We start from the raw sequence: 24,283 nt of genomic DNA, 5'->3' as shown, positions 1-24,283 counted from the left end.
TTTGTTGCTCTTTCCCTATCAAAAGAGTCACAATTCAGCCACCTATGGATATAGAAGGCTTTGGTTGAGAAAGATCGAAAGAATCACAAGATCCAAATCTTCCCATCAATTTTTGACTTTTATGAATAAAGGTACACTTTTGTATTATGATATATTTTGGTGATTCAATATGGATGATTTGAGTTAATAAAATTAATTTATTCCAACATTTTCTCCATTCTTATAAATTAAAGAAGTTTATATATTGTATGAATTATCATTATTCGTAATTCACGACTAAACAACTACTGGCGGTAACTTCTGCCACGAAAAAATGTGACAACATTAACGAATTGATAATATATAATTATTCAGCTGTACAATTTGTACATAAAGATTATATATATATATATATATATATATTAGTTATATTATATTCCCTAATGAGATGTTGCATTATTGCAAGTTGATTAGGAATGAGATGGAAGATGAAACCAAATTAAACACTAGTCAAACTCTATTTAAACATACTAATATAATGAGGAGAATAGCCTGTGTGTACCAGCTGCAGGAGTCATAGAAAATAATGGGGCAAAAAAGTGAAAAATTATTCATTATTTATTGACGATAATAAAAGATGTAAAATCTAATGCATGAAGAATACTTTTTATATATAAACAGTAGAATATTTTAGAAAGATGAAAAATATAAATGAATAATAATAATATTAATAAGAGTTTAATTAAGAAATTGTTTTTTTAGTAGTGAATATCAGTTATTTTTTTTAGATTAATTTTTATTCTAAATTATATATCTAAAATTTTAAATACTAAGTATTAAATCCTAAAGTTTAAATCTTAAATTCTAATATAACTCTATATCATAAACTTCAAAAAAAAAAAAAAACTGAGAATTAAAAAAATAATTTTACAATAAAAAATTCACTAACATTGATTAATTAAAAATTAAGTTTCTATACTTATTCTAATAATAAATTTAATCTTAAGATTTAACAAAATGAATTTAACTTGAACTTAATCTCATTGTTATTAGCAGATTCTATGATATGATGAAAGATTATTACTATTCAATATAACACCATCCCCAAGTATACACTACACCCAATCCAAGTGGCAGAATAACATTATTAGGAGTAAATGCATTTTGAAACATTATTTTATGGCATCAATAAATTAAAGTAAAAATAGCAATGCAAGCAACCCTTTGCTGGCTACTTTAATTTCCTTAATTATTATTTGGCTTCATTCCTAATTGATAATTCATTATATTACAGTTGTTGCATCCTTTATACAACATACAGAAATTCAAACCCTTTCAAATTTCCATAATTAGTGAACTTGGACGCAAACCAAGTCCCCTTCACCCAACCTATATTTATTTTAAGGTTTAATTACTCTACATGTTCTTATTGTTTCACCAAATTTTTAATTAGGTTCTTATACTTTTTTTTTTCAATTGAGTCCCTGTACCTTAATTTTTTTTTTCAATTAAGTCCCTGCCAATTTCCATGCTATGCATTGTTTCCAATTTCTATGTATTCTAATATAAGTTAGATTATTGTACGGCAAAAATGTTATTTAAACATCAAAATTAATTATCAAAATCAGTTATTATATATTTATATATAAATATATATTATTTAACTTCTTTTTAATATATATTTTATATTAATAATTATTTTTTTTAATTAATTTTGATACGTACATAACATGATAGATTATACTGCACGTTATCAACGCGTGAATATAGAGTTGAAAATTATAATGAAACTGTATTTAATTGCTCAAATGGTGCATCATATATGTTTATTGATAAATAGTTTGCTTATAGTCTTATACGCTTCCTGGTTATATACTTATATATATGTATATAGCATTATATTATTAACTACTTGTAATGTTATAACAATAATAACATATACTACAGTTAGAGGAATGTCAACACTTTTTTCTATTTTTTTGGGGGTCAAACTTTTATCAAAATCACAATTACAAGTGTCTGAGGTTATGCACTTATGATTATGTTGTGTTAGTCTGTTTCGCTCCTATATATTTTAATTAAAAGTTGAGGGAGACAATATTGATTTAGAAAATTAAAATTTAGAATTTAAAGTGGTAGAAAATGATAGGATAGTGAGTATCACCAATGATAGGGACGTTCTAAATATGTAGTTGTGGGGGCAAGTACCCCACTACAATTTAAATTTTTTTTAGTAATACATAATAGTTATATTTATTTGTATTTATTAAATTATTAAATTTGATACCACGATAATTTTTTACTTAATTTTCGGTATTTAATTGTCAATTTAAGAAATTTATATTAAATGTTCTTTAGAATAATCAATTCTCAAATTTAAACGAGATTGATATTCTTTCTTATAAATTAATTCGAAAGTGTATTATTTATCTTCGTTTAAAATTAGTTTTAATTTTTTATAGCAATTATATTAATTAAAAGAACTTTTTAATTATGAATATCAATAAGAGTCATCTTCTAATTGTGTTAGAAAGTGAATTTTTAAATAATTATTTAACGATATATATAGAAAGAGAAAATTTTCGATGGTACTACCAAAAAAATTGCTTAACCTTTTTAAAATATAAAACCTAAAGAAATAGACTTTTAAATTATATTTTATTATTTAAATTATTATTTTAATATTTTAATGTATAAATTAGATATTTTAAAGACTATTATATTTTATAATAATAAAATATAATCATAACAATAATTATACTATATGTACATAAAAAATAATTATTTATATAAATTAAAATACGTATTAAAATATAAAAGTCATTAAAAATAAATTAAATAATATATTTATATACAGATATATAATAATTAATAAATTATTTAATAACTAATATTTTATCTATACATAATAATTATCATATTACATAAACTTTGTTTTTATTGTCAAATTTTTTTGGATTTGTCACCGAATAACAGAAACTGCAGCTTTGAAAAGGAGAAAAAAAATAAAAATATTATAAAGATAATTTTAAAAAATTGTGAAATAAATTAATATAACTGTAATTTAATAATTATTTATCGACTAAAGTTGGGTTTTTTTTTTTTTTGGGTGTCTTAAAAACAAAACTATTAACTATATACTCTTAAAGTTAATAGGGAAAGCCAAGTGAAACTCTTTCTTAGCTTTATTAAGTAAAACTTCCGAGAGTAGTGGACAACTAATTTCAATGAGAAAGTCCAGAGAAAATATATAAATATAAACTTCAACTATGTTATGACTACATTAAAATTAGTTACTAAAAGTAGTCACTAATATAAAATATATGTTAAAATATAAATATATATTAAAAATAAATTAAATCACACAAATATTTATATACAAATATATTAATAACTGAATTTAATGGTTAATTTTAAGAAAAAGTCTAGGGAACCAGTAATTTTTGTGTTTTCTGGCCAGCACTTAACCATAAAAAAAAAGTGAGTAATTTTTTACCATTAAATATAATTTCATACCATTAAAAACACTATTAATGATGAATTGATAATTACAAAATACTAAAATTACTGCTCCTAGCATTGCTGTAATTTTAATATACGTATAACATTTCTACATAAACACACACCACACACAACTGTGTCTGAGTAATGTTTTAATATTTTAATAAACACAAATTGTTAATTACTTTGGTCAACGACAATAATTAAGCTTATCTAGGTGTCACTTATTGTATGCAAAATCTTTATTTAATATAAACTATAAAGATCAAAGTTGATTAGTTTTATGATATCATAACCAAAATTCTCTTTTGTCATTTGACTAAGTGAGGATTCTTGTTACCAGTACTTTCTTCATTCATAATAATCTTCTAAACTTTTAATAAAAAAATTAATTTGTTTCAACTATATTCTTTTATTGTATTAAACTATGATTAATATATTTATTAATTACGGATAAATGCAAAATAAGAACTTTAAAAGGAAAAGAATAATTAATTGATAGTTTGATCCTGAATACAAATTTCTGCATAGAAATATTTATATATGGATGTATAGAGAGGAATAAACAGTTTAAAACTAAAACACAGAGTTGCTTATGCAATTTAAATTTGAATAATAAAGATCTTCTAAAATAACAATAGTATATATTTATCTAAAAAATATTTTAAAAAAAATATTCATTCTGTTTTAAACTATTATTGTGATAATTTTTTTGTACATTAAAAAATGAATGTATCTAAACTTATTTTGTATCTAAATACATAAAATTGTTAATGTATTAAAAAAAGTCAAAACAACATAAATTTTAAAACAGAAAAAATACTATTTTTATTTCACTAAATTATGTATCGATAGAATCTCTTACCGTCATCCTCTAAATTAAGACATAATAAACTGATCTTATAAATCTATATATATGAACAAGGTTATGGTTGACTTTATGAGCAATTTGCCTAACATCACATTCACATTCAAGAAGTGTTGATAGTCTCCATCATCAACATTCAACACCTCCTTCTACTTTCTGAGTTCTGACTCTATATAAACCATAAACTTTGCCCCCAAACACAACACACCACGTTCCTTGCCTTCTTCATTCACACAACACCATTTGGTACATTCCATATATACTCTTTTCCCTTAATTAATTAAGCTAATAAACCACATTAATTAGATAAAATATGAATTATTATTTGCTTAATTAAGTTTTGGAGCTGTTGACTCTAAAATAGGGCGTTGCACTACTACTATGCAATTTCTTTTTCCATTTTTCTGCATGCTGATAATTGCAGTGTATGCGGATCTTTGAATTATTTTTTTGCAGGCTATCGTGTTGTGTGGGGATTAATATTCAATGAGTCAGCGTGTGAGTGATGATGCTATGGCGGAAGTTATAGCAGAAACAAGAAGCGATTCTTCTTCACGTAGACATGGAGGAGGAGATGATGCTGTTGTTACTGATCTGCCATATATGCACAGAGTTGGAACTCCTCCTAAGCAGCCACTCTTCCAAGAGATCAAGCATTCTCTCATGGAGACTTTCTTCGCTGACAAGCCCTTTCACAAGTTCAAGGACCAATCTGGATCTAGAAAGTTCGTTCTCGCTCTCCAATCTCTCTTCCCCATTCTTGAATGGGGAAGAGATTACAACCTCAAGAAATTCAGAGGCGATTTCGTTTCCGGACTCACCATTGCAAGTCTTTGCATTCCTCAGGTACGTACGCCAAGATGATAGGTGAGAAATGCCAGATGAATTAACATCTTTAATGGATCTCAACTATCATTTTCACGTGAAGTTAATTTTATTCCAGAAAACTAATGTATTTAGACATACGGTATGTCCAGATACGATGGTATACGTGTCTAAATACATAATTTTTTTTAACATGTAGTCACCACTTTGTTGCTGATTGTGTTTATTATAACAGGACCTTGCATATGCGAAGCTTGCATATTTGGATCCTTGGTATGGATTATGTGAGTATCATGATGATAATTGATAAGTTCTTATTTCTAAGTAATTAATTTCTTCTGCTAATTAATATTACCTTTTTTGCAGACTCAAGTTTTGTGGCACCTCTGGTGTATGCTTTCATGGGAACCTCAAGAGATATTGCGATAGGACCTGTAGCTGTGGTGTCCCTCTTGCTTGGGAGTTTGCTTTCTAGTGAGATCAGTGACACCAAAAGCCATGATTACGTGCGCCTTGCATTCACTGCTACCTTCTTTGCAGGAGTCACTCAATTGGCACTTGGAGTTTGCAGGTACATACAGTACTAGATAGGACTTAACTATGCAAAAGGTTCATTTTCATTCATATATGCATTGTCCTTTTTGGTGGTGCTTTGCCTAAAGTATTATGCATTCATGAATGGTTATTGTAGGCTTGGTTTCTTGATAGATTTTCTATCTCATGCTGCCATTGTGGGCTTCATGGCTGGAGCTGCCATTACTATTGCAATGCAACAGCTTAAAGGTCTGCTTGGCATAAAGAACTTCACTACAAAAACTGATATTGTTTCTGTATTGCATTCGGTTTGGAGTAATGTGCACCATGGGGTAAATCTTTTCATCTTGCTTTATATTTATATATGTTTTAGTATATTTAGAGGATGAAAAAGCTCATAAATAATATTTGTTTTCTTAATTTCTGCTTACAGTGGAATTGGGAGACTATACTCATTGGACTATCATTCTTAATCTTCCTTCTTATAACGAAGTATATTGTAAGAATCCAATATTTTTCCTCCCTTCCTCTAATTTACCATGTCAAAATACAAAATGATTGTCACTTTGATCAAAGTTATAATAATAATTTTTAAAGAAAAGTATTACATAAATAGCATGTCTAATAGGTCATGGGGACCATAATAAAAGTGCACTAGCAGCTAAAAGTTACTTTTTATAAATATTAAAATTAAACAACAGTGCTTAGCACATAGTTTATTCCTTTTTACAACTTGAATAACTGTTATATTGTGATAACAGGCTAAAAGAAACAAGAAACTCTTTTGGGTATCTGCAATTTCTCCTATGATCTCTGTTGTAGTGTCTACATTTTTTGTGTACATTACCAGAGCAGACAAAAGAGGCGTATCAATTGTAAGTACCATGATGATAATCTTGATTGAATATACTTCCTCTGAAGTTGAAAACTTTAATCAAAGTATTTATATGATACTTCTTCAGGTGAAGCATATCAAGAGTGGTGTGAATCCATCATCAGCTAACGAAATCTTTTTCAGTGGAAAATATCTAGGCGCTGGTGTTAGAGTTGGTATTGTATCTGGCATGGTTGCACTTACGGTAAGAAAATTCTGAAGCTGATTCCTCAATCCACATACCATTTTTTATATTTAATATAAGATGTTTCTAGAGAACGCATTAAATCTGCTAGGCACTTATGCCGAATTCTTTAAACTACTTCAGGAAGCTGTAGCAATTGGGAGAACATTTGCTGCAATGAAAGATTATTCACTTGATGGCAACAAAGAAATGGTGGCAATGGGAACAATGAACATTGTTGGTTCTTTGACATCATGCTATGTGACAACAGGATCTTTTTCTCGGTCAGCAGTGAACTTCATGGCTGGTTGTCAAACTGCTGTATCAAACATTGTGATGTCCATTGTTGTGTTACTAACTCTGTTGGTCCTCACACCACTTTTTAAGTACACTCCAAATGCAGTTCTTGCTTCTATTATAATAGCTGCTGTTGTAAACCTGGTGAACATTGAGGCAATGGTTCTGCTCTGGAAGATTGACAAATTCGATTTTGTTGCTTGCATGGGAGCATTCTTTGGTGTCATCTTCAAGAGTGTTGAGATTGGCCTTCTAATCGCGGTACAATGCAGATACTAATCTATTCAAAAGATATCTATTTATGGCTTTCTTGCATCTCATCTCAGTAGTGTTTTAAGCTAATCTCATTTTGTTTATGAAGGTGGCAATTTCATTTGCCAAGATACTTTTACAAGTGACAAGGCCAAGAACTGCAGTTCTTGGTAAGCTTCCGGGGACTACTGTTTATAGGAACATCCAGCAATACCCCAAAGCAGCACAGATTCCTGGCATGCTCATTATCAGGATTGACTCTGCTATCTACTTCTCAAATTCCAACTATATCAAGGAGAGGTAAATTTATAGATACTTTTAACTTGATGGGGTTGTATTTTTAAAGATCATTCTTTAATTAGTTATGATCTTGTCCACTTATGCTCTATTATTGTTTGTATCATAATTTAAAGTGGTAAAAATTAGTTGCTAATATGATAATCGTGGACTGTATCAATCAATAATGTGATGATAGTTTTATTAGTTTTAGGGTGGTTTGACTTTAATTAATGTAATTGTGCACTATGAATAAGTCAATTAATTCTTCTCTTTTTTTTTTTTGGCAGAATATTGAGATGGTTGATTGAAGAAGAATCTCAAAGGACAGAAAGTGAATTACCGGGAATACAGAATCTCATTGTTGAAATGTCACGTAAGACTTTCTTTCTACCAACAAGTCATTATTAATGATAGTAATTCTGATGCACGAACTTGATTATAATTGACCTTGTCATGTTGCAGCTGTTACTGATATTGACACAAGTGGCATCCATGCCTTTGAAGAATTATACAAGACCCTTCAGAAAAGAGAAGTTCAGGTATAATGATAATAATATCACAACAATAATAATATTGATGTCATGTACAAAACAATTGTGATTGTATTGATCATGTTCATGTATCATGTGTGTTTATATAAACAGCTTATATTGGCGAATCCGGGGCCAGTTGTAATAGAGAAGCTCCATGCATCCAAGCTTACAGATCTAATTGGAGAAGATAAAATATTTCTCACAGTGGCTGATGCTGTTGCAACTTTTGGTCCAAAGGGTGTTAAATAAAACATATCTGTTTCAAGATCAAATTCAAGTGTTGATTGAAGCCACGGTTATAATTAAGATGCTACAAATACAAACGGGTGGGGATCAGTATAATATTGTGTAATATATAGCCTTATAGAGAGTTATTAGTCACCTTGATCTATCTTCTATGTAGTTTCATTTAATTTTGTTTGTCTTTGATTTTACATATAGTCCCAATTAATGTATAGAAACAAAATTACATGTTCTGTTTTTCAACTGGTAGTTGTGATTTACAATACAATATACTTTAAGGTTGCATGAAAACCAGTGAAGATTAGAATATATATCGGCTTCATGATTTGGTGGACTGAGAGGGTTATAATGGATATAATAATTGGTGTGTGGATAAGACTTAAGAGCTTGCCAATAATGGATGCTAATATCATTTTATAAACAAATAATGTGGGAGAGTTGAAAGAGTTCACTTAGCTTATACTTGTTTAACATATACTCATAATAATGCAATTATTGTATTAACAAAATGACATACTTCAATTACCATCATTGGGATATCATCATATTGAAACACTATAAGCATAGAGCATTATTTATCTTGTTTTTCAACCCTGTTTTATATTCAGATAAGTTATATTAATATTCATTAGTGCTCTATATATATGACTTTATCTTAAGCATTTAGGTACTATGTTACACACATTATCCTTTGAAGTTGGAATGTTTGATTCATCAATTGTGGAAAAGTTAATAATTTTCTTAGATTGGAAAGCACTCTACACTGTTATTATTATGTTTTTTTTCTCCCTTAATACTACACTCGTATAATAACATTAGGGTGCTTAAGTAACTCTAAGATCAAATTTCTTGATAAACATAGTTTAGGAGGCGCAAACTGAATTAAACCGTAAATCAATAACAAAGAAAATATAAATAAGTATCATATATTCAGTTAAATGATATATAAGGTACAATAGTAATGAAATTGTTATTTTATAAAACAAATTACGTGATGATCATCAATTATTTATTTGTACAGTTCAATATATGCTAAAATAATTATATTATTAATTAGGACGGAATTAACCCTTGGTTAACATATAATTAAGTTTCATGTATATCTGCACAACGTATTTAAAATGTTTATACACGTCCCTTCATATCGTCAATCATCATTTGATCTTTAGTTAAAATAATGCGACATGGACGATTAATTATTATCGTTTCATACTATACAGGTAATTAATATATTATATAATCGGAATCTAAGTTATATATTACCTTGCACTTGCAGTGCCTCAAGGGATACGATAGACGAAACCTGTTGCCAATTCCCAATATATACCAAGGGGTAACGTATGTGTAATGTGTGCCTATGAACATTTATATATATGTGTCTGTAGTGTCAGTATTAATTAGCACCGACTACATGTTAATAACTGAAAAAAGAAAAAAAAAAAAACTATAGAAGCATATAATATATTAAATGACATTAGTATAAGCTAAGCTAACGTTGTTGAAATTAAATCATTTATGGGAAAATAATGCATGGCATGTCATCTTAATATATAACATATATACTTATTTTTGTGCATGAGATGAAGCCTTTAGAGACATTATTCTCAATCTCAGACAACTCCTCCTTAATGAGGAAATATAAGGGGAAAAGCAAAACAAGAAAATTGTGTCTATGCCTCCAATCAATCTTCCCTATCTTAGATTGGGGAAGATATTACACTATCCGAAACTTGAGAGGTGATTTCATTGCTGGACTCACCACTGCAAGTCTCTGCATTCCTCAGGTCATTAATTCATTAATATTCCATAATCAACTAACTAACTAACTAACATGCATTGATCATTAATTATAGAGTTTATTAATAACAGGATATTGCATATGCCAAGCTTGCAAATTTGGACCCTCACCATGCACTATGTGAGTATCTTCATATTTTTATGACTTTGTTTTGTTTGTGATTTGATTTTTCATCATGACATTAAGTTGTGCAGACGCAAGCTTTGTGACACCTCTTGTGTATGCTGCCATGGGAAGCTCAAGAGACATTGCTATAGGACCTGCAGCTGTGGTCTCACTCTTGCTTGGAGCTATGCTTTCTCATGACATTAGAGACTACAAGAGCCATGAATATCTACGTCTTGCCTTCACTGCTACATTCTTTGCCGGAGTTACTCAGCTCGCACTCGGCGTTCTTAGGTATTATTTATTATACAGGAATGCTAGTGAGTCATCAGAATTTATTGTTTTTAGTCATCACTTTTTAGTACATTATTGAATGAATATGTTTGCGTCGTCAGGCTCGGTTTCTTGATAGACTTCTTATCTGATGCTGCCATTGTGGGATTCATGAGTGGAGCTGCCATTATTATTTCACTTCAACAGCTTAAAGGCCTCCTTGGCATACCACACTTTACTAAGAAAACTGATGTTATTTCTGGCATTGGCTCAGTTAAGAGCGCTATAGTGCACCATGAGGTAAACTAGCTAATTAATTAAATAATTAAACCTTCATTTTGTTTTAAAATTGGTTTTAATCTGTATGTTATTAATTAAGTACAGTGGAATTTGGAGACAATTATCATTGGAACATCATGCTTGATCTTCCTTCTTATAACCAAGTATATTGTAAGAATCCTGATAATAAATGTCACAATTTCCTTTCTGTTTTCTTTCCATTTGAACTTTGATTGTAATGTTCTAAAAATGGACAGGGTAAAAAGCATAAGAAACTCTTCTGGGTAGCTGCAATTGCTCCTATGACTTGTGTTATAGTTTCCACCATTTGTGTCTACATTACAAGGGCTGATGAGAAAGGCGTATCAACTGTAAGATAGATCACATTACTATTTAATATTTACTCAAGTAATTTAAGTTCAGGGAAAAACAGAGGTAGCCCTGTAACTAGAATTGTGCTATTTCAGATTAAGCACATCAAGGGAGGTCTTAACTCAGTTTCTGCTAATGAAATTTTCTTTAGAGGAAAATATGTTGTACGAGGTTTTCGGATTGGTGCTGTTGCTGGTATAGTAGCACTCACGGTAATAAGCAAATTACTGAAAATCTTATGTTATGCCAAAATCTTTTTGAATATAACTAACTAGCTAAGCTACTTCTTCAGGAAGCTGTATCAATTGGGAGAACATTTGCAGCCATGAAACATTATACACTGGATGGTAACAAGGAAATGGTTGCAATGGGAACCATGAACATTGTTGGTTCTTTGACATCCTGCTTTGTGGCCACAGGTATATACACAACAAATCAAATCAAAACTCAAAACTGAATCATATATATAATAATACATAGCTTGTGGATGCAGGATCTTTCTCTCGGTCAGCAGTGAACAACATGGCTGGTTGTGAAACTGCAGCATCAAACATAGTTTTGTCCATTGTTGTATTGTTAGTACTAACATTGTTTACACCTGTGTTTAAGTACACTCCAAATGCAGTGCTTTCTTCAATCATAATAGCAGCTACAACAAACTTGGTGAACATAAATGCAGTTATCATGATATGGAAGATTGACAAATTTGACTTCATGGCTTGCATGGGAGCCTTCTTTGGTGTCATATTCATTAATCTTGAATATGCCCTTATAATTGCGGTAAAACTCAAATATTCCCTCAGCATTGACATACATATAATCAACCATAGACTAGTTTGTTTAATTCTGATCTTTCTTTTGTACTATAGGTGTCAATATCTTTTGTGAAAATATTGTTTAGAGTGACATGGCCAAAGGTTGTAGTACTTGGTAAAATTCCAGGTACTTCTATTTACAGGAACATTGAGCAATACCCTAAGGCATTCCAGATTACTGCCATGCTGATTCTTAGGGTTGATTCTCCTATCTACTTCACTAACTGCAACTTTGTCAAGGACAGGTACACATTTTTCTTTCATTTATGATCTCTTTAATTTGAGGAATTCTGGCTAATGCATGATTCAACAACAACAATAACAATAATGCACAGAATTCTGAGATGGTTGCGTTATGAAAATGAGGAGAGAGCAGAATGTGAATTAGCCGAAATAGAATATGTGGTTGTTGACATGTCAGGTTAGGCTCTTTATTATGAAACGAATTAGTACTATATGGTTAATTGTAGTTCTTAAAAATAATTAATATATATTATTTGGTGAAGACTCGTGTACAATTATCTTCACGTGAAGTTGATAGTAAAAAATCATTAAATGATTTGACGTGTTTGTCTAAATTGTTTGCATTGTATTGCAGCCGTTAGCGATATTGACTCGAGTGGCATCCGTTCATTTGAAAGGCTATATCATAGCCTTGAGAAAATACATGTCCAGGTAAGTAGGTAATTACGGAATTAATTAATGGCTTAATTAGCTTGTTTTGGTAGTTAATTCGTGATATGTTAATTTTGACAGCTTGTGTTGGCAAACGTGGGGAAGATTGTAATGGAGAAGTTGCAGGAATCCAAGTTAACAGAGTTAATTGGACGAGATAAAATATTCCTCTCAGTTGCTGGTGCTGTTATTACTTATGGTCCCAAGAGGGAAGAACTCTAACAAAAAAAACTTGATTCTTATATATATAAACCACCTACCTAGCTAGTTTCTATTCAAATAGACAATATAAATTTAATTTTGATGCACGCTCTACACATGCATCCAATCACGCAACACCACATCATCAAAAATAACTAATATTTTCATTCACCGTCTGAATAATCATCCAAAAAAATAGATGTAATTGCACGACAGTGCATAATATAAGTAAATTTAATAAAGTGGTACTAGTTGTGGTTGTTCATCATGATGATAACGTTTTGGGCCCTCATTCTACTACCCCATGATCCCTGTTTTCTATGGGACCTTGTCTTCAACTCAGCTAGTTGTTCCTTCCACCTCTTTCTGGAGTTTTCATCATGAGCGGTTATCAAGCCTAATTGATGATCGTACTCTTGTTTGAGGGTGGGATTAGACAAGGTCTCATAAGCTTGATTGAGCTGCACGAAAAGCCTTGTGGATTCATCTTTCTTGGAAGGGTCATGGCAGACGTCAGGGTGGTACCTTAGAGCCATTGATCTGTATGCTCTCTTGATATCATCCATTGTTGCACTCTTGGGACTCAGTGACAGCACCTTGTACAAGTTACTGTTGCTGTTTGCTACCCTTGTCGCTCTGCATGAAACCACCCCTCTTTTTCGCTCTGGGACTCCACACCACTGGTTAGGTACTGTTTTTAAACTGCTCATCGATAACACGTCCATTATTCTTGCTCTTATGAATGCCGATGAGGTTGCAAATATATATATAGGTGCTTTAGTTTTCGAACTTTCTTAGTGTGATTAAGTTAAAGGAACAAGGAGGTGCCAAGTATATATATAGTATAGTTTTGAACGAATCATATCGGAACTTTCTCACTGTACCGAACTTTTTATTTGATATTTAATTTTTATCTAATTTATTTATAATAATATTTTTAAATTAAATATTTATTTTTTAGCATATAAACACTAACTTTTAGGTATTATAAATTTAATTATTAGTATATATACATTAAAAATAAAATAAATTATATATATATATTTATATACAAATATATATAAAACAAAGGGACCTGCTACACATACAAGTAAAAAGGCCGTACAAGTTTTACAAGTTATCAGCCCAAACTTTATTAACACGCGCGTTAACTCATTTTGAATGGAGCGTAACTACACGCGCTCCACTCAAACGGTTCCTCTTCGTCTTCTTCTTCTTCTTCTCTTCTTCTTCTTCGTCCTCTTCCTCTTCCTCTTCCTCTTCGTTCTTTTTTCGATTTTCATAGTTTCTAAAATTCTTTTTCTTCTTCTTGCTGCACGTTCTTCTTCCTCTTACTCTTCTTCTCCTCCTTTTCTTTCGTTTCTGCACGTTCTTCTTCCTCGTTTTCCTCTTTTTCTTCTTCTTCATTTACGTCTTTTCTCTCTGTTTTTTCTTTTTTTTCGATTTTTCATGGTAAAATCGTTTTTGAAGAAGAAGAAGCAGCAGAAGATGAGGAGGAGAAAGAGAAAGAGTTCTGAATTATGCATAAGATGTACTTCAACGAATTTTGGGTGTATTTTCTTAAATCCTTTGGGTGTATTCCTATAATCGTTTGGGTGAATTCTTGTAACCGTTTGGGTGTATTTTCTGTAATCCTTTGGGTGTATTTCTGTAATCATTTGGGTGTATTTGAGTGATATCTGACTGATATCTATGGGTGTATCTGACTCATATGATATCTATGGGTGTATTTTTCATTTCAGAAAAAATGGCAGGCAGAAACCAAGCTGAAAAAAATGTAAGAACAAATATATGTCTTCGATCAAATCAGTTTTTCATAATAGAAATATATCTAACTCTAATTTTGCTTTGTTTACAGCAAATCAAGGACCTAAAGTGTGCAACCCATCTGTTGAGTGAGAAATTCATAAATATGAGCGAGGAGAAGTGATGCAATAAGACTGTCCAGGCCATCCTCATTGTTATTGAGTCCATTTTGTCAAATAGATTCTAATGATATTGTCACTGATTAATGTAACTGTTATATACTCTTGTAAGAAATTGAACACATGGTGTAAATATATTTGATCCAATTATAAGTAAATTTTTTTTCCATAATTAAACTCTCTCTGGTGTATTCAAAATGTCTGATTTACAGGTACTATAATATGAAGTGGTGATCCAGATAGATTGGAACCCATATATGACGGTCTGCATAGAGATTTGCATAATACACCCAAACACAGACTATAAATACACCCGATAAAAAATTAAATTTACACCTCTACTGCAGATTTTAACCCAACACTACCTGAAAGCCACTTGTTGTCCACAAGACCAAAATTAATTAAACTCTCTCTGGTGTATTCAAAATGTCTGATTTACAGGTACTATAATATGAAGTGGTGATCCAAATAGATTGGAACCCATATATGACGGTCTGCATAGAGATCTGCATAATACACCCAAACACAGACTATAAATACACCCGATAAAAAATTAAATTTACACCTCTGCTGCAGATTTTAACCCAACACTACCAGAAAGCCACTTGTTGTCCACAAGACCAAAATTAATTAAACTCTCTCTGGTGTATTCAAAATGTCTGATTTATAGGTACTATAATATGAAGTGGTGATCCAGATAGATTGGAACCCATATATGACGGTCTGCATAGAGATCTGCATAATACACCCAAACACAGACTATAAATACACCCGATAAAAAATTAAATTTACACCTCTACTGCAGATTTTAACCCAACACTACCTGAAAGCCACTTGTTGTCCACAAGACCAAAATTAATTAAACTCTCTCTGGTGTATTCAAAATGTCTGATTTACAGGTACTATAATATGAAGTGGTGATCCAGAATTCCAAATAGATTGGAACCCATATATGACGGTCTGCATAGAGATCTGCATAATACACCCAAACACAGACTATAAATACACCCGATAAAAAATTAAATTTACACCTCTGCTGTAGATTTTAACCCAACACTACCTGAAAGCCACTTGTTGTCCACAAGACCAAAATTTAGCAGAAAATCATTCCAATTCCTATCAAATGAGTCTTTGCTATGAGGGTTTCATTTTTTCTCTTTGCTACATGTAATCAATTGATTCTTAATCTCGTTTTCCTTCCTATTTGTGCTCCACTTCGTCCTGATTTAGCTGACAATCTGAGGTTGAATCATCTATTATCTTCAAAACGAGTTCAAACTTTGATTTCAGAAACCAGAAAATCAAAAAGAAAACGAAGCTGGAGTTACAGAGAGAAGAACTAACGTCAATGACGAAGAACAAACCAATGAGAAAGGAGAAGAAAAGAACGATCGAAAAACCAGGAGAAGACGCGCGAGAAGAAGAACGATGAAATTTGGAAAGAAGAAAAACAAAGAAGAAAACAAATCTTTTAAATTTGGTAGTTATACAAACGCGAAATCTTTGTATAGCGCGTGTAAGTGACGTAGGAGTTGCAACGCATTTTAGTGGATTAGGCGTTAATGAACTTGTAATAGTTACAAGCCCTAATCGCTTGTATACTGAGCTTTTCCCTAAAACAAATATATTAATTTATTGAAGTGTTCAAACTTCAAAGGCTACACGGTTTGTTTGTGGTTACTGGTTAGAATCTAGATGTTTATTTTGTCATGTTTCCCAATTGGCATAAGGCTAAGCTAAGAGCCGATTATAAAGTATGAGCCACGCCATATATATGTTGGTGTCATGGTGTGTGTAGCGGATATTTACTTATGAGTTATGACATGACGATTTTTATATCTCTTGATTGGTGGATTCTATTATTCTTTTCAGACACAATATATTGATTGAGATTGAGGTGGATGGGGAATTTGTGGAATTGAAGACAAATGGCCATGGCAGCCCTCTTTGACTACTGACACCCCCTATGTTATGTATGTACTTTACTGTGTTGTCAGCCGGCATGCATCGACTACAGTAGTAGTTAATGTGGCTTCAAGTAATTTTTTTAAGTTTTATTTTATTTTAATTTTATTTAAAAAAAATTTTATTTGTATTAAATATATTTTTGATGATTAATTTTTTTAAAAATTTAAAATTAATTTAACAATAATTTTATAAAAATAATTTTTAATATAAATAAATTAAATATAATCGTCATGCATTATTATTTAATTAATTTTAAATATTTTGAAAATTTACGGTTAGTTTGTGTTTTGTTGTTATTATTTTTTATATTTTTTGGATTTTATAAAAAAAAATAAAAATAATAAAATTTTATTTTATATTTTTACTTCTTATTTTTATTTTTTTTCATAAAATTAAAAAAATAAAAAATATTAAAAATAAAAATAGAAAATAAAAATACAAACCAAACATATTTTTAGTTATCAGGACTCAAGAATATATTTAATACAAATAAATAATTTTTAGAATAAAATTAAAATAAAATAAAATTTAAAAATAATTTTAAAATTTTTATCAAATTTCAAAGATAAAAAATATATTTTATTTTTTTTAGATTTTCCTATTTTCAGTATGATAAAACAAAAATTAATCTATCATATGAGTTTTATTTAAAGATTTGTCATTAATCAATAAATTACTGTATATACAAGAACGAATTTAAACCCTAACACTTAATCAAATTGACTATATATGCTACGTGTACACTAAAATTAGTCATTAATATAAAATATATATATATATATATATATTAAAATTAAATTAAATTACACATATATTTATATACAAATATATTAATGACTGATTTTAATGACTAATTTTAATGTATAAATAATATTTTTATAATCAAATTGATTATAAATTAACCAACCGAAATTGATTGCAGCTTCAAATAATTAAGGAATTGGAGAAAAGACATTTTATTTGCTCATCACATGGCATATACCTTATTCTATTATGATAAATATGGATAAAATATAATTTTTATTTTTAATATTTATGATTTTTTTAAAAAGATGTTTTTAATATTTAATTTTAATTGATTTTATTTTTAACATTTTTAATTTATTTGATTTTATTTTTAATATTTTTATTTATATCAAAGTTATTCTTAATATTTTTAATTTTATCTTTAATATTTTAAATCAAGTTAATGTTTGAAAATAATTTTGATACAAATTAAAAATAAAATTGAACAAAATTAAATATTAAAAATATTTTTTAAAAATTTGCAAATTTTAAGAGAAAAAATAGAGATTTAATTTGTGTGACGTGATTCTTTGCAAGCTAGCCTCTTTAGTCATTGTATTTGCACGTGTTATCCTTACCCAAGAAAGAAGTAATTAAGTAGTCATAATTGTACCATTTTTGGTTGCGATGTGACAATTCTTCTGGAAAAATCAATTGTCGATTGGAATTTGGAATAGCACACCTGCTCTCACAAGGCTAAGAATGAATTAGTTTCTCTAATTGCATCTAGAATCACATTCATTACTGAATTACGTAAAGAAACGAAAAAGTATCATCTATATAATGCGTCGTCATCAGCCGGCATGCATCTAGAGCCAGTAGTATTTCTAGTCAACGTCTTCAAGTCATTGTATTATCAACCGTGTGATTGTGGTGTGACAATTATATTCTTCTCGAATAATGAATTCAATAATTTTATATATCTATTGGAATATATGCAAACATGGAATGGCAACTCTAATTGCATCTAGAACCTACAGAAAAAGAAACCAGAGAGTAATCACTAGCCATCGTTCATGCTTATGGGCTCAAACATAAATTTCATATATGATTGATGATACCATCAGTGATTTTTATGCTAACAATAATTTTTAATTTAATTACAATAATTATTTATTATATATTTATTTATTTAGAGATATAAATTTATATATATTATCAAAATTATTTTATGTTTTTTGTTTTGAGAATATTAAAAGGCTATTAGAATTAGGGATGATAAAAGTATAAGGAAAAGTCTAGGGAGCCAACAACTTTGTTAAATTCTGACCAGCATGTAACCAGTAAAAAAAAATGAACAATCGGATGAAATCTCACACTATTAAGACCATCATTGATAGCTATTTGATGGCTACAAATCACAAAAGTTGCTGATCTCCTAGCATTCCTCAAAGTATAAAACTCTCCAAATGCGGGAGAGGGGAGATTTGTCTCGCATGGTTGGGGATCCGGGGGTTCTTCCAAGGCAGGTGCGGGACCTGAGCAGAGAGCTCCGCCCCGTCTCCACTAATTCTCAAAATTTAAAAATTTACTTCATTGTTATTAATAGTTAATTTTTCATATATATTTTTTAGTTATTTTACATGTTACATATATAGAGAAAAATTCTAAATTTTTAATTCTCATTTGCATAACCCTTCTTCAATTTAGAGATTTTTAACGTCGTTCATACTCTATCCAACTTCTCTGCAGCTACTTTCTTACTACTCGTCCTTCTCATTGCACTATCATTCCTCATCGTGTTGTCGTCCCTCACTGCGCCGTCAACCTTTACCGTGTTGTTCTCTCTGTTCACAACGTTCTTTCTCCTATTTGAGAGTGCATTGCTCTCCTCTCCACAATTTTACTGTCGTGGTCATTCTCCTCTCTGCTGCTGTGTCTCTTACCTCATCCTATAGATGGATATTTGTAGCTCTACTTCTATAGAAATTAACGATCAATCAAAATTATTAGAAAGATGCGGAATGAGGCTCCACAAGAAATAGGACTTCGCAGAGAATGAAAATGGGGCAATATTCTCCCACGATAGAGATGAGGAGCAGAGGCAAGAATAGAGAGTAGGAAGGCATTTTCCATCTCCGTAAGAAGGCATTCTCCATTCCCACCCCATCCTGTTCCGTTGCCACCTCTGTAATTAGAATTTATTATTTTTAGCTATTAATTTATTTTTTTTAATTTAGTAATCTACCAATATATTTTAACTCATATTTTTAAATATTAATAGTTAATTAATGATAAAAAATAAATAGTGTTTAACTTTTAGTGATATCATGTTATCGTCAGATGGTGTAAGAATTTCTCTTCCCGTCAAAAGCATGGTTAACTTTTGTAACTTTTTTTCAACGTTTCTAGAGGGTATTTCGAAGATGCATCTAGATGGCACAGCCCACATGGTAAGTGTAATGACTAACAAACAACTTATATATTAGAAAACATTATTCTTGCAACTTGCAAAGACCTACCCTGTATACTGACCCTAAGTAAGCGTTACGTTTCTTCCCAAGTCCTTATACATATATATAATATATATACAACCTGGACCCTTTGGTTGGTGAAATTACATAATATATATAGTAACCTAGAGGCCACAAGATCTACATATAGTTTAATTATTGACCATAAAAACCATGCATAACATTTTGGAGTTAGTGATAGTATCATTCTTCAGTATTTTATCATGGACAAAAATCAATGACAAACACTAATCTGCTAATAGTAACAAGTCATGATGATATTCATTTTATAATGATGTACTATAAAAATATTCAGATGCATATTGTTGACATGGTTCCCTAAGAACATGTTCTTGTATGTTGTAGAAAGGACACACAGTAAACCTTAGAGCCAACCTTTAATTTTAGACAAATCCAGCTGGATAATAATGTGTATAGAATTGCCAGGATTATCGAGATATATATTTATGCTCCTAATAACCATTGGAAACTATTTGCCACCTTTGGGATTTTAGCTCATGTCTCCATAAACATAAAAAAAATAAAGATATAAATAAAATAAACATTTGCAGCCCATGATGTACAAGCAGAGCAGTTGAAAAGAAATATAGGAACCAACTTTTAAATAGGTAATATTAGTTAACTTCTTTTATTGTAAACTTTGTGCTAAATTTGGAGAGGTATGTAGATATCTATAAGACTATAACCAATGAGAAAAATTATGTGATATGAGCAAAATTAATATAATAATGCCATAGCCGACATTATGTTCGCCAAGTTGAGTTTAATTAAAGTGTTACACTTGATCACACAGGATGGCTTTACTACTATACCTTAAAAAGAAAATTAATAATAAGTGAAATAAATTAAAGGAATAAAATTAGCGGCATATATTTGTCAATTAAGAATGAACAGTAGTAAAGACAAAATGGAGCAACTAGTCAAACTGTCAAAGGACCCTTTAATTTTTGGATAATTGTGATTTGGAATAACTATATGTTTCGGCCCCAAGTTGTAATGCCATTGCGCCAAACATCGATCATGTCTCTGTGATACTCCATTTTCTAACTCTTCTCCTTCAATGGAGAATCAACTAGCTTAGCCAATGGGAGAATATGCATCTAGAATCTAGATAATCGATCATTTCTAATCAATTAGAAAGTAGATGGGAGAAATTATTTTATTTTTTTGAACAAATGATTTGGAACTATATGCTAGTATCTTCTCCTTTTGGGCCCCCATGCAAGTGGTCCAGTAGAAGAGATCACAGATAAGCCCAATAAACAATTGGTTTTATCCTAAAAAGTTAAATAGGCTGATTCTATGTCCATGGTGAATTAACCCAGAGGCCCACACATGCCAAAAACATTATTTTCAAACAAAAATAGGCAAGCATAGATGAGATCCAATATAATGGTATATAAAAACTCATAAATCAACCAGAAAACATGTACATCATATAGTCCTTTTCAAGTAACTAACTAACTAACTAATTAGACTAAATCTATAAGATGAAATAATGAATGATTCAAAACAGAGAGAAGAGAGGTAGCAATAATAAGGGAAGAAAGAGTGATGCAGGTGAAATAGGGAACATGGTTGATGCTGAGCTCTTCCCTTTAGATGGCGATGATGGTGCTGATCTTGGAGATACCTCATTTATTGGACCATTATTATTCCAACTAGGTGCTGTTGTTTCACTACCAGACGCTGAACTTGGAGAACTACCTGGAGAAACCCTTCCACCTACGGAATAAATAAAACTCATTCAAATTACAAACATCTAAAGGATCAAAAGTAACATTCTAAACAATCACTCATATCATATTAATCAAAATTAAAAAAAAAAGATAAAGATAGACTACAAAATCCCATAAAAGACGGAGTAAATTATTGATAATTCTTCTTTAAATTGTGTTAGGTAGACAATAATTAATAATGTCTATCTGTATTGCACTAAAGGAATATATCTCTATATGAATTATGATTAACAGCTAGCAACAACAAAAGAAGAAAGATTTTATACATGACATAAGATAAAGTATTACTATTAAGATTGATATGAGAAAGTTGCAGAAACATGACAAAATATAACGTGTCACATAATAACAAAACGAGGCAAAAGAGAAACCTCCAGGAGAAGCAGCAGGCGCTCCACTCACTGCAAAACAAAAACACCATAACCGCGTTAATTATCATAATTAATCTAAATATTAATATTAATAATAAATAAATAATTACGAGTCGAGAATTTACATCCACAGTAGTCAGTGGCAGAAGAAGCAGAGAGACCGCAAGCAGAAGGAAGAGCTAAGGCCTTGGTGACATTCAAGACGACACCAAACTGAACGCTACTTTTGAAAGCTTCACAGAGACAGTCTGGTGCAGTTTTGAGTACAGTCTTCAATCCAGAGCAGCATGTTCCTTCTGGCTTCGTTGTGGTACTCCCATTCGTGACGAATGACAAACAATCCGCCATTGTTAGCACCAAATTCGAACAGTCCACGGAAGGTGACGGTGAACGAGCGCCGTCACACATGACGGCACCAACAACACACAGAATGATGAACGAAAGTGAAAGCTTGGCTGCCATTGGTGGTAGAGAGTGATGACTGTGAAAAAGAGAGAGAAGGTCTCGTATTTAAAGGGTTCTGCCACCATACATGGAATACGTGTCATCATGCCAGCGTTGTTAGCCACTAATTTGAATTTGATACAGATTTCAAATTTCATACTCATCTTAATTATTTTCAAAATCAAATGTTATTTTTTAGGAAAATAAGTTATATTATCAATTTATCATTACGGAGTTTTTGTGCCTTTCTATCAAATCTTTATTTACCATTTAAAAAAAAAAAAAAAAACTAATGCGCTGCTCAACACAGTAGAGCTTATTAAAACCAATTAGATTTTTTTCTCTCTTTTTAAGTTTTTTTTTTTTTTTTAAATAGAATCTCTTAGATATACATATTATTCGATAAAATTAATATGAGATAACATTTTTAAAATATGAACGTTCTCACAAATTTAATGACTTTTATATTAGAGGAGTGCTAGAAGGTCAATAATTTTTGTGATTTGTACTCATTAAGTAGTCATCAATAATGTTTTTAATGGTGTGAGATTTTATTCAATGATGTGGGATTATTCATTTTTCTTTTACTGATTATATATTAGTCAGAACTTGATAAAGTTGCTGGCTCATAGACTTTTCTTTTATATTATTATTCAAAAATTATGAATAGCATAAGTTTGTTAAACTTCATTTTATTTTATTGTGCAGTAAAAGACTTTAGATTTCTAATTTATATTTTGGTGTAAATAAATTTAAAATTTAAAATTTATAAAAGAACAATTTATTAAAAAAAGATAACATAGAAAAGATATAGAGATAAAATAACGATTGAGCGAAAAAATTTGTAAATCCATCGAAATTAGATTTTTAAATTGAAATATTTTGTTTGATATTCAGTTTTTTATAGTTTTTTTCTTTTGAAAAAGTACGTAATTTTTATATATTAAAAATTGAATATAGGAGTCACCATAACATTACATTACGCTATTCTTAAAGAAAGTGCATAAAATAAATAAATTAAAAAAGATAAAGTCATTAGAATAAAATCAATAAATTCAATAAAATAACTAAAATAACCACTTTATATTGTTGTAAATTGATTTATATTTTATTTTAATTTTTGTTGGGGCCTTGTGGATGTTTGGATTTTTTTAATAAATAAAATAAATGTGATTTTTATCAAAATAAATAATTTAAAAATATTTATCGATTCAAATTTTTTTTCTTATCGCGTTTACAATGTAAATGAGATAATTTTTCATATATTTCGTTTACAATATAAACGATATAAGACCCATCAGCATTATTCGTGTATACTGTAAACGAGATAGAAAAAAACAAATAGGTAGCAGCTATAAAAGGATGTGTAACCCTTGATATTCTCCACAAACATTTCCTATCCTTTTTCTGTCTCGTTTTTCTCACAAAAACAAGACATCAATGGTAAGTAACAGGCTACACATAGTTGTGTTTGTTTATCCCAATTGTCGTATGAGAAATGACGACAACGAGGTGACATTTGAGTGTGAAAATCCGATACTGTTTCACACTCAGCGTGTGAATACGTTGTCAGATTTGAAGAGTTTGATATTGAGCAAGCTCGGTGGTACAAAAGTGACGGAGATCGGAAGGGTATCGTATAGGTTGCTGGCACCCATGGGTAACGGAGTCTTCCGGTTTCAACTATTC

The 24,283-nt window shown here is 30.3% G+C and overlaps 4 protein-coding genes across 4 annotated transcripts; 2 read left to right on the top strand and 2 right to left on the bottom strand.

Moving 5' to 3' along the window:
* Nucleotides 1-4,472: 4,472 nt before the first annotated feature.
* On the top strand, nucleotides 4,473-8,612 carry LOC107624168 (high affinity sulfate transporter 2). Its single transcript, XM_088504882.1, has 13 exons — nucleotides 4,473-4,594; nucleotides 4,805-5,194; nucleotides 5,409-5,457; nucleotides 5,540-5,744; nucleotides 5,865-6,039; nucleotides 6,141-6,206; nucleotides 6,469-6,582; nucleotides 6,670-6,786; nucleotides 6,910-7,323; nucleotides 7,424-7,614; nucleotides 7,881-7,966; nucleotides 8,056-8,132; nucleotides 8,238-8,612. Exons 2-13 carry the CDS (start codon nucleotides 4,835-4,837, stop codon nucleotides 8,373-8,375), a joined length of 1,992 nt encoding a protein of 663 aa, XP_088361008.1. The 5' UTR covers nucleotides 4,473-4,594; nucleotides 4,805-4,834; the 3' UTR covers nucleotides 8,376-8,612.
* Nucleotides 8,613-9,949: 1,337 nt separating this feature from the next.
* On the top strand, nucleotides 9,950-12,908 carry LOC107621643 (high affinity sulfate transporter 1-like). Its single transcript, XM_016323674.3, has 13 exons — nucleotides 9,950-10,153; nucleotides 10,239-10,287; nucleotides 10,362-10,566; nucleotides 10,668-10,845; nucleotides 10,930-10,995; nucleotides 11,082-11,195; nucleotides 11,292-11,408; nucleotides 11,489-11,615; nucleotides 11,690-11,976; nucleotides 12,066-12,256; nucleotides 12,347-12,432; nucleotides 12,610-12,686; nucleotides 12,768-12,908. The coding sequence occupies exons 1-13, from the start codon at nucleotides 9,950-9,952 to the stop codon at nucleotides 12,906-12,908; spliced, it is 1,842 nt and encodes a 613-aa protein (XP_016179160.1).
* On the bottom strand, nucleotides 12,852-13,681 carry LOC107624542 (uncharacterized). The gene has a single exon (XM_016327041.3). It carries the CDS (start codon nucleotides 13,610-13,612, stop codon nucleotides 13,136-13,138), a length of 477 nt encoding a protein of 158 aa, XP_016182527.1. The 5' UTR covers nucleotides 13,613-13,681; the 3' UTR covers nucleotides 12,852-13,135.
* Nucleotides 13,682-21,412: 7,731 nt separating this feature from the next.
* LOC107622007 (non-specific lipid transfer protein-like 1) lies at nucleotides 21,413-22,688 on the bottom strand. Its single transcript, XM_016323951.3, has 3 exons — nucleotides 22,276-22,688; nucleotides 22,151-22,180; nucleotides 21,413-21,765 (listed from the first exon to the last, which is right to left on the bottom strand). Exons 1-3 carry the CDS (start codon nucleotides 22,610-22,612, stop codon nucleotides 21,548-21,550), a joined length of 585 nt encoding a protein of 194 aa, XP_016179437.1. The 5' UTR covers nucleotides 22,613-22,688; the 3' UTR covers nucleotides 21,413-21,547.
* Nucleotides 22,689-24,283: the final 1,595 nt, after the last annotated feature.

The sequence above is a fragment of the Arachis ipaensis genome, chromosome B10, assembly GCF_059453495.1.
Source record: "Arachis ipaensis isolate K30076 ecotype BB chromosome B10, ASM5945349v1, whole genome shotgun sequence".
In the NCBI taxonomy this organism is placed as follows: domain Eukaryota; kingdom Viridiplantae; phylum Streptophyta; class Magnoliopsida; order Fabales; family Fabaceae; genus Arachis; species Arachis ipaensis.
The sequence above is the reverse complement of the archived record's forward strand: the minus strand, read 5'-3'. Positions and strand labels throughout refer to the sequence as shown.